The sequence below is a fragment of the Hirundo rustica genome, chromosome 15 (assembly GCF_015227805.2).
Source record: "Hirundo rustica isolate bHirRus1 chromosome 15, bHirRus1.pri.v3, whole genome shotgun sequence".
NCBI classification, from domain to species: domain Eukaryota; kingdom Metazoa; phylum Chordata; class Aves; order Passeriformes; family Hirundinidae; genus Hirundo; species Hirundo rustica.
The window spans coordinates 5,891,992-5,904,832 of record NC_053464.1 but is presented as its reverse complement, the minus strand read 5'-3'; the positions used below and the strand labels follow the sequence as shown (position 1 = coordinate 5,904,832).

General features: G+C 37.9%; 1 protein-coding gene across 1 annotated transcript in view; it reads left to right on the top strand.

Moving 5' to 3' along the window:
• Positions 1-12,841, top strand: part of GRIN2A (glutamate ionotropic receptor NMDA type subunit 2A) — a 181,857-nt gene that overhangs the window by 140,646 nt on the left and 28,370 nt on the right. The window contains exons 9-10 of the mRNA XM_058422576.1: positions 4,156-4,281; positions 6,991-7,220. Of these exons, the coding sequence (XP_058278559.1) occupies positions 4,156-4,281; positions 6,991-7,220 (356 nt within the window). The remainder of the gene's footprint in view (positions 1-4,155; positions 4,282-6,990; positions 7,221-12,841) is intronic.

Sequence of the window (12,841 nt, the reverse complement as noted above, 5' to 3'; positions counted from 1 at the left end):
GTTAAATGTCTTTTTAATATTCCCAAAATAATTGAAAAACCCATTGAAGAGCAGCTTCCTTATCTTCAGATATAATTTAAAGCTAGTTTGGTAACAGCTACTTCTGGCTTCTGAAGACCACGCTACTGCACTGGAGAGCTGAGTGTTTTCCCCATTGATGCATCTGAACAGTGGAGATACAGCAAAGAAGTGAAAGGCTGGGAGGAGAGGAGGTGGGATATAAAGAAACAGAAGACTCTGGGCTTCTTTCCTTGCATGGTTTTTGTTCCAGTTGTGCATTTTTCCTTTCGTTATTTCCCTCTTCTCTTTTACTATTTATAGTTTCTTTTAGTATTTGACCTGAATTTACCTGAAGCTGAAAAGAGAATGAGCCGTGAGGTTGTTGAAAAGTGCCCAGAATGCTGTTATGTTCTTCATAATGTATTTGGCCCACTATTTTTATATCTTGTACTGGAATGGTGACACTAAAATCATACTGATTTTTTGTTTTTCCACTGAATATTCCAGATATCTTAGGGCACAGTTTAGAATGTTCAAGTCCATTGGGTCAGCAGTGAGGCCAGTTCTAAATTGCCGAGGGGAAGTTCTTCACTGCCCCTGAAGTTGCTCACGGACATTGAAGAGCAGATTAGTGGTGTAGTATCAGATAGGAGCAGGAAAATAATTGAATTTTCTTACACAAGAATCATCATTCAGCCACAGAGCTTATTTTTCATATCTGTTCCATAAGAGCACGTTGCAGGGATGATGCAAGCAAATATGACACAGTGAGTAATCAAATAATTTCCCAAATGTGATGATACCTAAGTAGATTTTGTTGATGCTTGATATGAATGAAAGACTTTAAAGTGAAATTGCAAGAAACTGTATTTGTAATGAAAATACTCAGTATCTTTTAATTTCTTTGAGTAATTGAGTTGTTCATTTTTTAAATTGCAGTTGCAGCATGTTGAAATGACCATTGGAAATAAGAATTGGGGTGTTTTATAAAGTGCGAGTGCAGTTGATTTTTTACTTATCTCTTAAAAACCTGTTTACAGCCACCCTCAAAAGAGAAGCTGCTTTTGAATTTTGCACAAGCAACAGAGATACTAGATTTCTAAAATGCATTTAATGTTATTTGTTTAGTTGGATGTGTATATAATTCAAAAGGAGCAAAAATATCCCCTTCTCATAAAGCTCTCTAAACCAGCTCTACTTTTGAAGAAATCTGATTTACTGCACCAGTAAATCAAGTCTGTGCTCTCAGGAGTGTGCTCTGTTCTTTTCAGTCATAGATGAAGCTGCCAGTTTGCTGGAATTGACTGTGTATTTTGATGAGGTGTGCGTAGTAGTAAAATGTTTTGCCTTGCAAAATACTATCAGGCAGATAACTGAATTTATTCACCGACTGATTTTGTTTCAATTAAGAGAATGTCTGAGAATGGAGTCATCTTTTGGATGGAGTCTTTTAAAAGACTTTTTTAAAATCTGTCAAATACAATATTATTTTTAAAGAATAGCACTTGATTACAGTTCCTGAAATATCTGGGTTTGTGAGTTATTTCTATGAATGTGGACAAGTACAGGATTTTGTGTGATTAGATTTTTCCAGTCAGTTGTTGTGTCCAGTAGATCTGAGTAGCTGATGGGCTGTGACAGCCTCTTCCTCGTTATCTGCCGTGTTCTCATTCTGATGTATCTCCTTCAAATGAGAATTTTATCCACATTAAAACATTTTCACATTGTACTAGAAATCATATGTACTAGATCTGCAAATACTCTTTTTAATGATTCTTTGGAGTTTTGGTTCAACCTCATTTAAACAACCAAATAAATAAAGGGAAAACTTAAATCTCCATTTCTATATTTTTCAGAGGGAAAGTTCATAGGTGAGGTCAGTTTTCTTTTCTGCAGGGATTGATGGAATAGAAAATCTATGCCTCTCTATTTAATGTGTTCCTTAAGTATTGGTTTTGGTGGTGGGAGGTAGGATTCAAAGACATCTTTTTCATTGCTTGATATTCTCCGTTGTCAGTCATTTGAAATAGACACCAACAAGTCATATATTAGTTTTTTTCTGCTATATTATAGCTTTACTGAAAATTCCTTTAAAACCTGCTGCTTGCCTGAGGGAAGTTCCCTATCTGTCCTTTGAGAATCAAAGCACAGTGCTGAATGTGTAATTGGTTCTCTGATATGACAGGAAGATCAACTTTGTTATTCAGTTGATTTTGTACTTTTTCAATCTTACTGCTTACTATTCCAAACAGTTTTTTGTTTTCCTATTGCTTCTATTAATTCTCCACCACATTACCAAGCTTCTTAAATTATTAAAGAGAATTCTGCTTAAACACTTGTTTATAGCTCACTTTTGTACATTGGCTTGTTTTGCCCTTTGACTTCTTTAGATTTTGACAAATTACCATTGCTGTTTCTATACTGTTGCTTTTGATAAGGGTTTTATCAGCCTTGCTTCCTTCTGTGAGAATGCTGTCAAAATTTTAAAGTAGTTCTACATGAATTCCAATTTAATCCAGTTACTAACTGAATTCAAAAACATTTTTTAGACTGTTGTTGGCTGTATAATATCCCTTCCCCAGCTGCATCTACGTAGATCTTTCTCTGCCTTCTACAAATGCTGTTATTTTCCTAACTTACCATTCTCTTCCAAACAAATAATTATAGTACTTGCAAGAACTTCATACCCTGTCTTAAAAATGAAATAATTAATTGAAAAAAAAATTTGCTCCTTTGCAAGAGGAAAACAGTCTGGTTTAAAATGTCCTTGCTTTGCCTTTTTAGTTACCATCCAAAATCACCACTGGAGCTACTTCTTATTTGGTCTTGTCTAAGTTCCAGAGTTCTGAAGAAATCATAACAAAGACAAACGATCTCATGAATTTTCTATGCTTGGGCCCAAATTATTAAATTTAATTCTGTTCTGGGTCATCATCTGAACTTGGGCAGGGCTCAGATTGGGCTGTTGGGCTCAGCGCACCTCAGTTCTCAGTCATTGTCTTTTCCTGCAGTGAGGATAGAGTTTCAGTGATTCTAATCTTAAATTCAAAGAATGAAAAAGCTACAAGAGAGGATCTTCTTGGGCTGTCAGAAACAGGCAAAGCATTTGAATTCACTAATTTTCTGTAATTTCAAGTGTGTCTTGAGTTTGTCCTAATTAGAAATAGTATATTAGATTTGTTTTCTCACACTTCAGAGCATACTCACCCTTGCTTTATTTGCACAAGTTATGATGTAAAGTGCCCCAAATAAGTTGGCCTGATAAAGAGATTCTACTTTGCCATGCTAATCTTTCTTAGAGATATCCTTGTACCAAGGCAGCTACCACAGGACCTCCTGAAATGACAGAGAATCTGTGGTTGGGAAAGATGATATTTGATATTGATACCATGTCCTTTCAAAAAGTTGGTGCTTAGTCTGGTATTTGAAACTTCTTTTCGTTTTATGCTGCAGCCTACTTCTTTTACTTAATTATGGTTCTTCTCTCATTCAAACTGACATCTAATTTTCCATATACCTTTTTGATTTCAGTAATTTGCTCCCAGATGAGAATGAGACATTCAAAAGGATGTGTTTGCAATTGATAAAAATATCTTCTTCATTGCAGGTAGATGAAAGTAAACACAGAGAGAAAAGAATCCTGAAACAAAAACATTTAGTTTGAATGGAAGTATTTATCTTTCCTCCTCTAACACTTTTTGTTGGATAGAAAACAAGAGAGAAGTCTACTTCCCTGAATTACCAAATGTATTTAACATATGCTTAATTGCTTTTGCTTTGCAGAAACACAGTCATAGTGGTTGGACCATTCTGTTGATAAATTTATACAATACAGGATGAATAGACACAGCAACCCAGTCGTGGACTGAATAAGCAGCGAGTCAAACCAATTATGTGCCACTCAGTGTCAAACAAAAGCGTGCAGCCTTTTGTTTTTAATTGCAACTTACACTTAAGCTTTTGACTTTATGGGTTTTGTCTATGTATACTAACAGCAGTTCATTATATATTGCCCAGTTATTTGCTAGCATTTTTGTTAGAAAAAACTAATGTAGAGGAAGCTGCTGGGCTTGCCTAGGCGAGGATATTAGGATTCTTGTGCTGTGACTGGTTTAATGAACTGTGTTTCTGTTTCTCCTGTCTGTTTTGCTGCAGAGCCTTTTAGTGCTTCTGTCTGGGTGATGATGTTTGTGATGCTCCTCATCGTGTCTGCCATGGCTGTCTTTATATTTGAGTACTTTAGTCCTGTAGGATACAACAGGAACTTAGCACAAGGGAGAGGTAAGATTTGCATTTTACTCAACTCCATGTCTATAAAAACATCATGTATTTCCCCTCCCTGGCTCTCCATCTTTTCAAATAAACATAATATAGGAATAAACCAGTGAAATTAGCTATGACACTGTTTATGTTCTTCACTTAAAGTATGATTTTGACACTGTTTATGTTTCACTTAAAGTATGATTTTTTGAAGGCCTATATGCTCATGTTTATAATTCCAATTCCATGGAATGAAGACAGAGACAAAGGTAGGTGGTATCAGAGTTTTATTCAGGCAGTGCTTGGTTACTACATGGCATCAGCTGTAAAGTGTCAGCTTCAAAAAGCAGTGAAATATATTCTACTCCTGACTGCTATGAATTCATGACCAGTTCAGAGAAAGTTACCTCAAATTCTCTGGTCTGATGGACAGTTTGAAAAATAGCAGTTACATTGTCCATAGTTTTGTATAGTCCCTGTAAAAAGTCAACTGAACTCTTAGCCTTGAAATGAGGCCCCTGGCAGAATGGCATTGCTCCTGCCTCAGTTACAGAAACTTCATTTTCAAAACAGACAAGCTCTGTATTAACTCTTAGTGAAAGCTGCACTTTGACTCAAGAGTGAGGGTTCCATGTCTCACGATGCCCTCATCCTCCCATTTTTTAACTGACATTTGAGAGCGCAGCCTTTCTTTAAATTTTTAAATCATTCTTGCCTTCTTTTGTAACGAGATCTTCCAGCTTGGTGAACACAGTGGTTGGCTTGTTCCCTGAAAAAGTGGATTATTGTAATCTTCAGATGATGTTATCATTTTAATAAGATGGTTAATGTGTAACCTCTGTCTGAAATAAACACTGTGTTAAGAGAGGGGGAATCAAAGGTGAATATAGACACTGGGGATCCAGGGACTTGGTTGTTATTTTCTGTGCCACCTCATGTGCCTGAATTAATTATTTAGTGTACTTACAGCTACAAAGACATGTTATGTCATTAGACCATCTCAATTTAGTTCTAAAGACTTGCCAAAAATCCAGCTGCCAGTAATTTCAAACCTGGAATATGAAAAAAAAAAAAAAAAATCTATCTATATCTATCTATATCTATATCTCTATCTATCTATATCTATCTATCTATATCTATCTATCTATATCTATCTATATCTATATATCTATATCTATATCTGTCTATATCTATCTATATCTATATCTATATCTATCTATGTCTATCTTCTCTCATTTCCCTAGGCATTTTTTGCAGGATGGAACTCAGTGGTAATACAATCTCCAGTGGCATAAACAGAACTTCAGATTGCTCCCTTGGCATATAATTTCTATAACACTGTTGCTCAGAAAAACACACTTTATCCCTGTATCAGCTCAGTCCTTAATGTGTCTAGAAGGAAGTTTCATAAACCAAAAGTCAGCTCCATTGTGTTTATTTTTCTGCACCCTATTTTCCTAGTGCTGCTGCAGAATAGAGCGTAATCTAAGATGTAAAGCTAGACTGCATTGTGAAATATTTGCACTTCACTAGAGAGTATTTCTACTGAAATAAGAATATGCACTGAGTATACCCACTTAGGGTTTTATTATTTTAAGAGTCATTGAATTATTATTAAAATGAATTATAGTTAAATTAGTATCTAAATCTATATTTGTAATGTGCATCCCCTTGGATCAAGGGATAGGACAGGGAAGGAGGTAAAGTTACAGATTTCTACATCAGAGCTTATTGACTAAACTGCAGTTGAACTGAAAAAAGGATAATTATAAGTAGGCCAAATGAGTCACAGTCAGGGGAGGGCTGTTTCTCTCCTCTGAGGGTGCAGGGAGTCTGGATGATGAGCAATGTGTGATTGCATTGTACTTACCTAGAGCTGGGTGAGAACAAGTGCCCTGGATTCTCCCAGGGCTCTACAAATGAGGCCTTTGGAGCGGATAGTGACATTGCTATCCACTTCTGCCCCCTGTGAGCCTGGGGCAGCCTGCTGGCCACTTCCAGCTTTGGGATGAGTTAAAAGATGGCTGAAAATAGAAATAACAAAAATTACAGAATGGCTTAGCTGGGACAGAATTTTACCTGTAATGTCAACACATTTGGAGCCACAGAACTGACTCTGAACATGTGAGGCAGCCAGAGCCTGGCTTGCTCTAAATTCCGTGTCTGTACAGGTAGCACCTTTGTTCTGTCTTTCTGATTCATGCTCTGAGTACAAAGGTGTTTAAAAGTAGGTGACACATTCACACACTTTGATCTTAAAAATGCTTACATAATGTTCAAAAAGCATAATGTTGGATGACTGGAAATGATAAAAATAATTTGGGTAAGAAAAGTACTAGAATTGAATCATTAAGACTTAAACCTCCAGTTTTCCATTTCACATGTCTGCTGGCTCAGAAGACTGACAGGGCAACACTGTGGCACATTTCTTCCTGCAGGAGACAAACCAGCCTGCCTCTCCTCCAAACCTATGCTTTCCATTTTCATCTTAAAAATTTTGAACCATTTGCGACATAGAAAAACGTTGAATTATGCTTTAAAAATGTGGAAATTGTTGTCATTGCAGGAGGAGGGTACCTATGGTAAATCCTGTGGTTATATTGGGAGTACAGTGAATATATACTGAAATATTTTCCAACCACGTCTCTGGGACCGAGGGGTTGTCCCTTCACTGTACATTGCAAGGTTTAATTTAACTGCAGCTGAACTAACTGCTCTTTGCAATTGCAGATCCCCACGGACCATCCTTTACCATTGGAAAGGCAGTGTGGTTACTGTGGGGCTTGGTCTTCAACAACTCTGTGCCTGTGCAAAACCCCAAGGGGACGACAAGTAAAATCATGGTGTCAGTCTGGGCTTTCTTTGCTGTCATTTTCCTGGCCAGTTACACTGCTAACTTAGCTGCCTTTATGATTCAAGAGGAATTTGTTGACCAAGTGACTGGGCTGAGTGATAAAAAGGTAGGTATTCAGCTCAAAAGAGGTCAGTGTCCATTCTCCATGATCCATCTACAAATTTGTCCTTCGTGATAAAAACTCTGAGCAAGATAATGAACTGAAACTGGATGATTTCCTTCTGAGTGCAAGTGCAAACTTTACTAACAAACCTAAGACCCAAAGCATGAAAATATCAGTCTGTTTTCAAAATCTCTGAGTTGCCTGTTCAAACGTAGCTTCATTAACTGAAAACCACATTTATTTTATGATAGAAATCAATTAGTGTTTGCTTAAAAAGAATGCCTCACCAATATAAGCAGCTCGAAAAATTTGGTGGGATATTAGTAATATATTAATAGAAAAAAGCCCAGGGATATTAGTAATATATTAATAGAAAAAAGCCCATTTGCAAAATTATTCTGATGGACATGCACAAGATACTTGAAGAGTATCCTTTTGTCAAGTCTGTGCCTAGTTGTTTGAAAATGAAACTAAATATTGACATTAAGAAGAAATACTTAAATACAGTACAGCCCAGGGGACAACTTCACGAAGGGTTTTTCCCAAAGGACAGAAAATAAAGGAAATTTTTACTGAAAACAAACAAAAAAGGCAACATCTCAGCCTTGTCTGTTTTTTTTGTTTTAACTGCTTTTTATGACCAGCCTTTGATTGATTGATTGCCTGGTATATCAAAGCAAGCACGGCTAGAGCAAAGATAAAAAGAAACAAAAAATGGTAAATAGTTTTGTTTTCATTAAACTGTATTGTCAAACAACCCCTGAAAGAGCATGAAGATTGTTAAATATCCTTCTATTTTAAGATAACATTCTTGGAAGAGACAGATAAATGGCATTCTCTTGGGGATAAAAAAAATATTTGAGAAATGTCTGTCTCCTGTTGGTGAGAAAGAACAGAGCGTTTTCCTGGCCCCTGGTTTTTGGCAGGATTTGCCCTGCACCTGGCACAGCAGTGGGGCTCAGGTCTGACCCTGCACCCTCACCTTCCCCTCCTCTCTTTGCCACGGGGCTGGAAATGTCAGCTCCTGTTCTGTAGCTTGCAGCTAAGAACTTCCTGAGTTTTGCCATTTTCCTATTCTGACTGCTAAGCAGCATTTCATTTCCACACAAAGCAAAATAAAAATAGAAAAATACTTGAATCAGAAAATACCATCTGTTCTTGTGTGGTCTGCTGATCATTTATTTGATCTGCCACCTTTGTTTCTATTTTTCGGTTCTTCAAACTTTGCTTGGAGCACGTAGAGATAAGTCAGGGAAGCCATGCCTTTTCTGATTAAATTAAACAAGTTAGAAGTCCAGAAGAGCAGTGAACTATTTCAGAGCATTCTTCTTGTCATATATAGGTTTCACCTCCTCCAAAATCCTGAGGCTTCTTGGATTTTAAAAAAGCAAGTAATTTGGGATAATTTATGGGGATGTAATCTGATTTATGTTAAATTCTTTTTCTCCTCTCTTTGCCATTTTTTTTACAGTTCAGTAGAGAACTCTGACCCTTGCAGGAAGCAGAGCAGTCATAGGCAAGGGCCAGAAATATGTAATTTCATATATAATAATTAATACTTGAAAGTTCACAAAAAAAAAAAAAATTAAAAACCCAAACCCTACTTCTTGTTTGGTAAATCAGTTTGTTGTTCTTCTCTCCCACTTTTCCCACTGCCAGACCTGAAGAGCCAAGCTCTTTTGTCAGTGCTGTACTGCCAGTGCAATAAATTGTTTCCAGTTAGAGGCACTGAGGTGTCCCCATGTGATGGAAAAATCAGGAAAAAAACCCCCTCTCTCTGAGCAGCCATCCCTGACCCTCAGCATTCAATGTTGTCCCGTTCAGGAATTATGTTGCACTCTATCAGCTGGTTCACCAGATTTGCTGATGTTATAATAATATGCTATTTACCCCTCAGTGCTTTAAGACATCCTTATAGTTTCCTAATCCCTTGAGATGTTGCTGATGAATTTGTGAATGCCATGTCATCAGAGTGTCACCCAGAAATGCATGGCACAGCGTGTACTGGAGTTAGGAGGGGGGTGGGTGTTCATAAACCAAAATGATTCAGCAAATGAGAAGAAAATTATATTTTGACATTCTTGTGTATGTAATAGATGCTCAAAAGCTTTGTCTTCATAAAAAGGTACAGAAAATGAGTCCAAAGTATCCAGAAAAGACTGAAATTTGTGGCTTTTCTACTTTTGAGATAATTTGTGACTATTTCATGGAATGAAAGGGAAAAAAAAAATTGCTAAAGGAGGGTTGGTGGCAGTGCACAGAACTGTCTTGCAGAGTGTTGATCTGCCAGGGTTCTGCCACAGATAGGAATTGCCTCATGTTCACCTGGTCCAGGAGCTTCTCTTCAGCCTTAACAGGAAACCTTAATGATGCCACTGACAGGCTCCTTACTTTTGCAAGATTCACAGTGTTCTTGTAGCCTTGGCTTTCTGTTCCTGTGCCCCAGGATGGCACAAGTTGTGCAGTCACCGGTGTGTGCCAGTGTGACAGCAGAGAGCAAAGGCAGCGAGGGAGAGCCTCTGACCACTGCCCAGTGTCAAACCCTTCCTGTGCTTCCTGAGGGTGGCACAGCTATCCCTGCACTGCACTAACTGATGCTCTAAGAGCAAGCTTGGAGTGATTGATAGCTGCATCTTTGTAGGATCACAAGTCAGAATGCCAGGTTCCCATCTGGTAAAAGAGGAAAGGAAAGGGTTCAAATATCGGTGCTCTTCGGTCACTCCAAATGAGTTGCAATTCCTGCTATCAGCAGGAGATTATTTACTGTTTTCTACTATTTTAGTAATGTTTCCCACGGTTCCTTAAAAACTCCAGAACAATAACAAACAGTTGCTCTCAACACCAGCCTTTTCAGGCAAGCCAGTAAATCTTTAAATTAAATCAGTATGTAATGTTTCTGAAAGGTCACGCTGCTGACTTAAGGAAATCGCCAGTTTTATTAAGGCATATAGAAAAAATAAAATAAAAGCAAAAGACTGGAGTTTTGTTTCCCTGTGCTGCAGTTCTGTCGTGGGGCAGAGCAAGGGGAGACAAAAATGAATTGGTCACTCTTCAGAATAGCAGCAGATCTCTCCACGATGACTCAAACAAGGGGCTCGGCATTCAGTTCAAGAATTTTGTCCATGATTTAAAAGATTAGTGTTTCATTAAATGCCTAGGAAGAAAATTATTTCCTAGCAAACATGATGTATTTTGTTTATTGTCATGGGACTTCAGGGAAAATGAATGCATGTGGAGCCTTGATATTTTTTTTTTCTTGTCTCATCTGCCATGTAGATCTTTGCTGCAGTCACAGACAGTGACAGTCCTGTGTGCTTCTCCAGGATGTGGCAGTCCATGGAATATAAGTTAAATATTCTTGATGAAAACTTTATTCACCTCATATATGAGTGCAGTGTTAGTAAAAAGATTTAAACCTCTTTCTTCTTTACAAGTAGCCTGTGAGCAGGCAGTAGTAGCAGATGATGGTTTCAAAAAATAATCTCCTTGTGAGTGATAAAATTTGTTGGTTGGTGCCAAGAAATTCCAGTCTGTAGATGGGGTTTGGAACTATTAATCTGCTTTTTAACTCTCTGACTTTTGAATGAAGTTGGGCTTTTTATTCATCCTTCTCTTCTGCAGAAATATTTTTGTCTTCTATGAATGTTCAATTTGAACAGATGTGTTAATTTTTTCAACTATTCCTATGAGAGGAAATGCCCCCCAGCATCCTAGATTCATATGAATATTCTTGAAGAGTGAGACTATTTAAAACCAAACTCCGTTTTGAAATTACCAGATTACTCCACCATAACATCCTTTTCCCCCCAGTTCCCCTGCCACTCCCCCATTTCCATGCCATACTGCAAAATGAGCTTGCAGAATGCTCACCACAGCTGAATTTCCAAAAATTGCCAGCAGTATAAGGAGCAGCAAGTCTTACAGGTTCTGAAATTGTCAGTGTTTCTTTAATAATTCTTTTCCAGTTCTACTGATGGGCAAATTTAGGTGACAACGTGAAACCATCTCAATACATCAGAGATACATTATCTCTAGATTTAAACAAAGTTGATAGCAAGCTACATTTACATCAGTAGAATCTCTGGGTGTATATTTAAGAGTAGGGTTTGTTTCAGCATAATAAACTCAGAAATGGAGGTAGCAAATATAGACTAAGAATCATGAGTAGTGTACAGTGTAATTTTGGTGCATGGGTCAATTACTATGTGTAAAAGTAGTAGCAAAGTTATAATTTAAACAGTAAAGCTCTGAAAAGGGAAAATGAGGAAAGTAAGACATCTGTTAGCTAAACAAATAGAGAAAAATAGAGTTCATTCCTTTTTGCTTTGTCAAAATATGCTTAATTAAAATGAAGCATTTAATTGTAGTTCTGTAACATAAAAATAGTGTTGCAGCAGTAATTTCACAGTCAAGGTTTGATGGAATTGAAAATACTCCCAGCTTTTGTATAAAACCCTTTGTGTTCTCTTTGCAAATTGGCACTGGATTTTGGGAATTCTTGATGCCCTGAGACCAAACGTTAAAAAGAGAAATATTTCATATGGAGCCCCAAAGGAATCAGCAGCTCTATAAATATTAGGCATCTCTTGAAGCACAGGATATATAGATTGCTCTTCTACCTTCAACAATAAAAACAGAGTGCATTTTACTGTGGAATTTATGGGTGACTGCTTTTACCAATGCTCAATTCAATTTCTTCCTTAGCCAATAGTTCCTCTAATCTGAGTGACCTTTTCCATTTGTTTCTTTAATTTTAATTTTAATCCTAAATTGTCAGTTGGATTTTAATGGAAGATGTTTAAAAGATGCATATGAAATTTTCAGGTCTGTTAGCAAAAAGTTTATTTGAGATTATTTGAAGGATTACTGAGTGTGAAACCTGAATGTTCCCTGAGCTATTGCCATTCCTTTGCAGATATCCCCTGGCTGGTTCATCTGTGCTGATGCCAGTGATAGGGAGAGTAAAATTGTAGAACAAACCTGTATGCCCTCAAGCAAATGGTTTGTAGTTTTAAGTGGTAGGGATGAACAGGGACTAGGATTGTAGGTGTGAGCTCCAGAAGCCCTTCTCATACCAAGTTATGCAGTTGCTGAGCCCCTGTGGAAGCAGCAGGAGCTTTGATTCCCCTCCAGTCAGGGGTGGAAGGAGGCTCCCTCACCCTGCCTCTCCCTGGCACAGCTTCCTGCAATCCCTGGCACCCTCCAGGACTGGGGCACTGGGGTCCCTGTGGAGTACTGTGGGTGATCCCTTTCCCATCACAATGTCCTACCTGAGAGATGGAAGAGTGAAATGACTATCAATGAAACACTCTTTTCCTGTGGTTGCAGTTTACCAGAGTGTTTGGGTTCTCTAGAGAGATGCTGGCGATGAGGATCTGTTCCACTTTCTGCTGTCCTGCCATGGTGCAAAGCATGGGAGAGAGTCACATTTGGGTGGCAGAATTGAGCTAGTTTTACTTTGGGTGTAGATTCGGTTCGGTAGGTGTGGAGAGAGTTTCTGGTATAGTAGACCTGAATTAACCCACAGCATTTGCCTAGAAGAAATTTGAGGCAACTTACACACCTTCTGTCTTTTTCAACCTGAAATTGCCTTTCTTCACTTTTTGGATGCCTGAAACAATTTG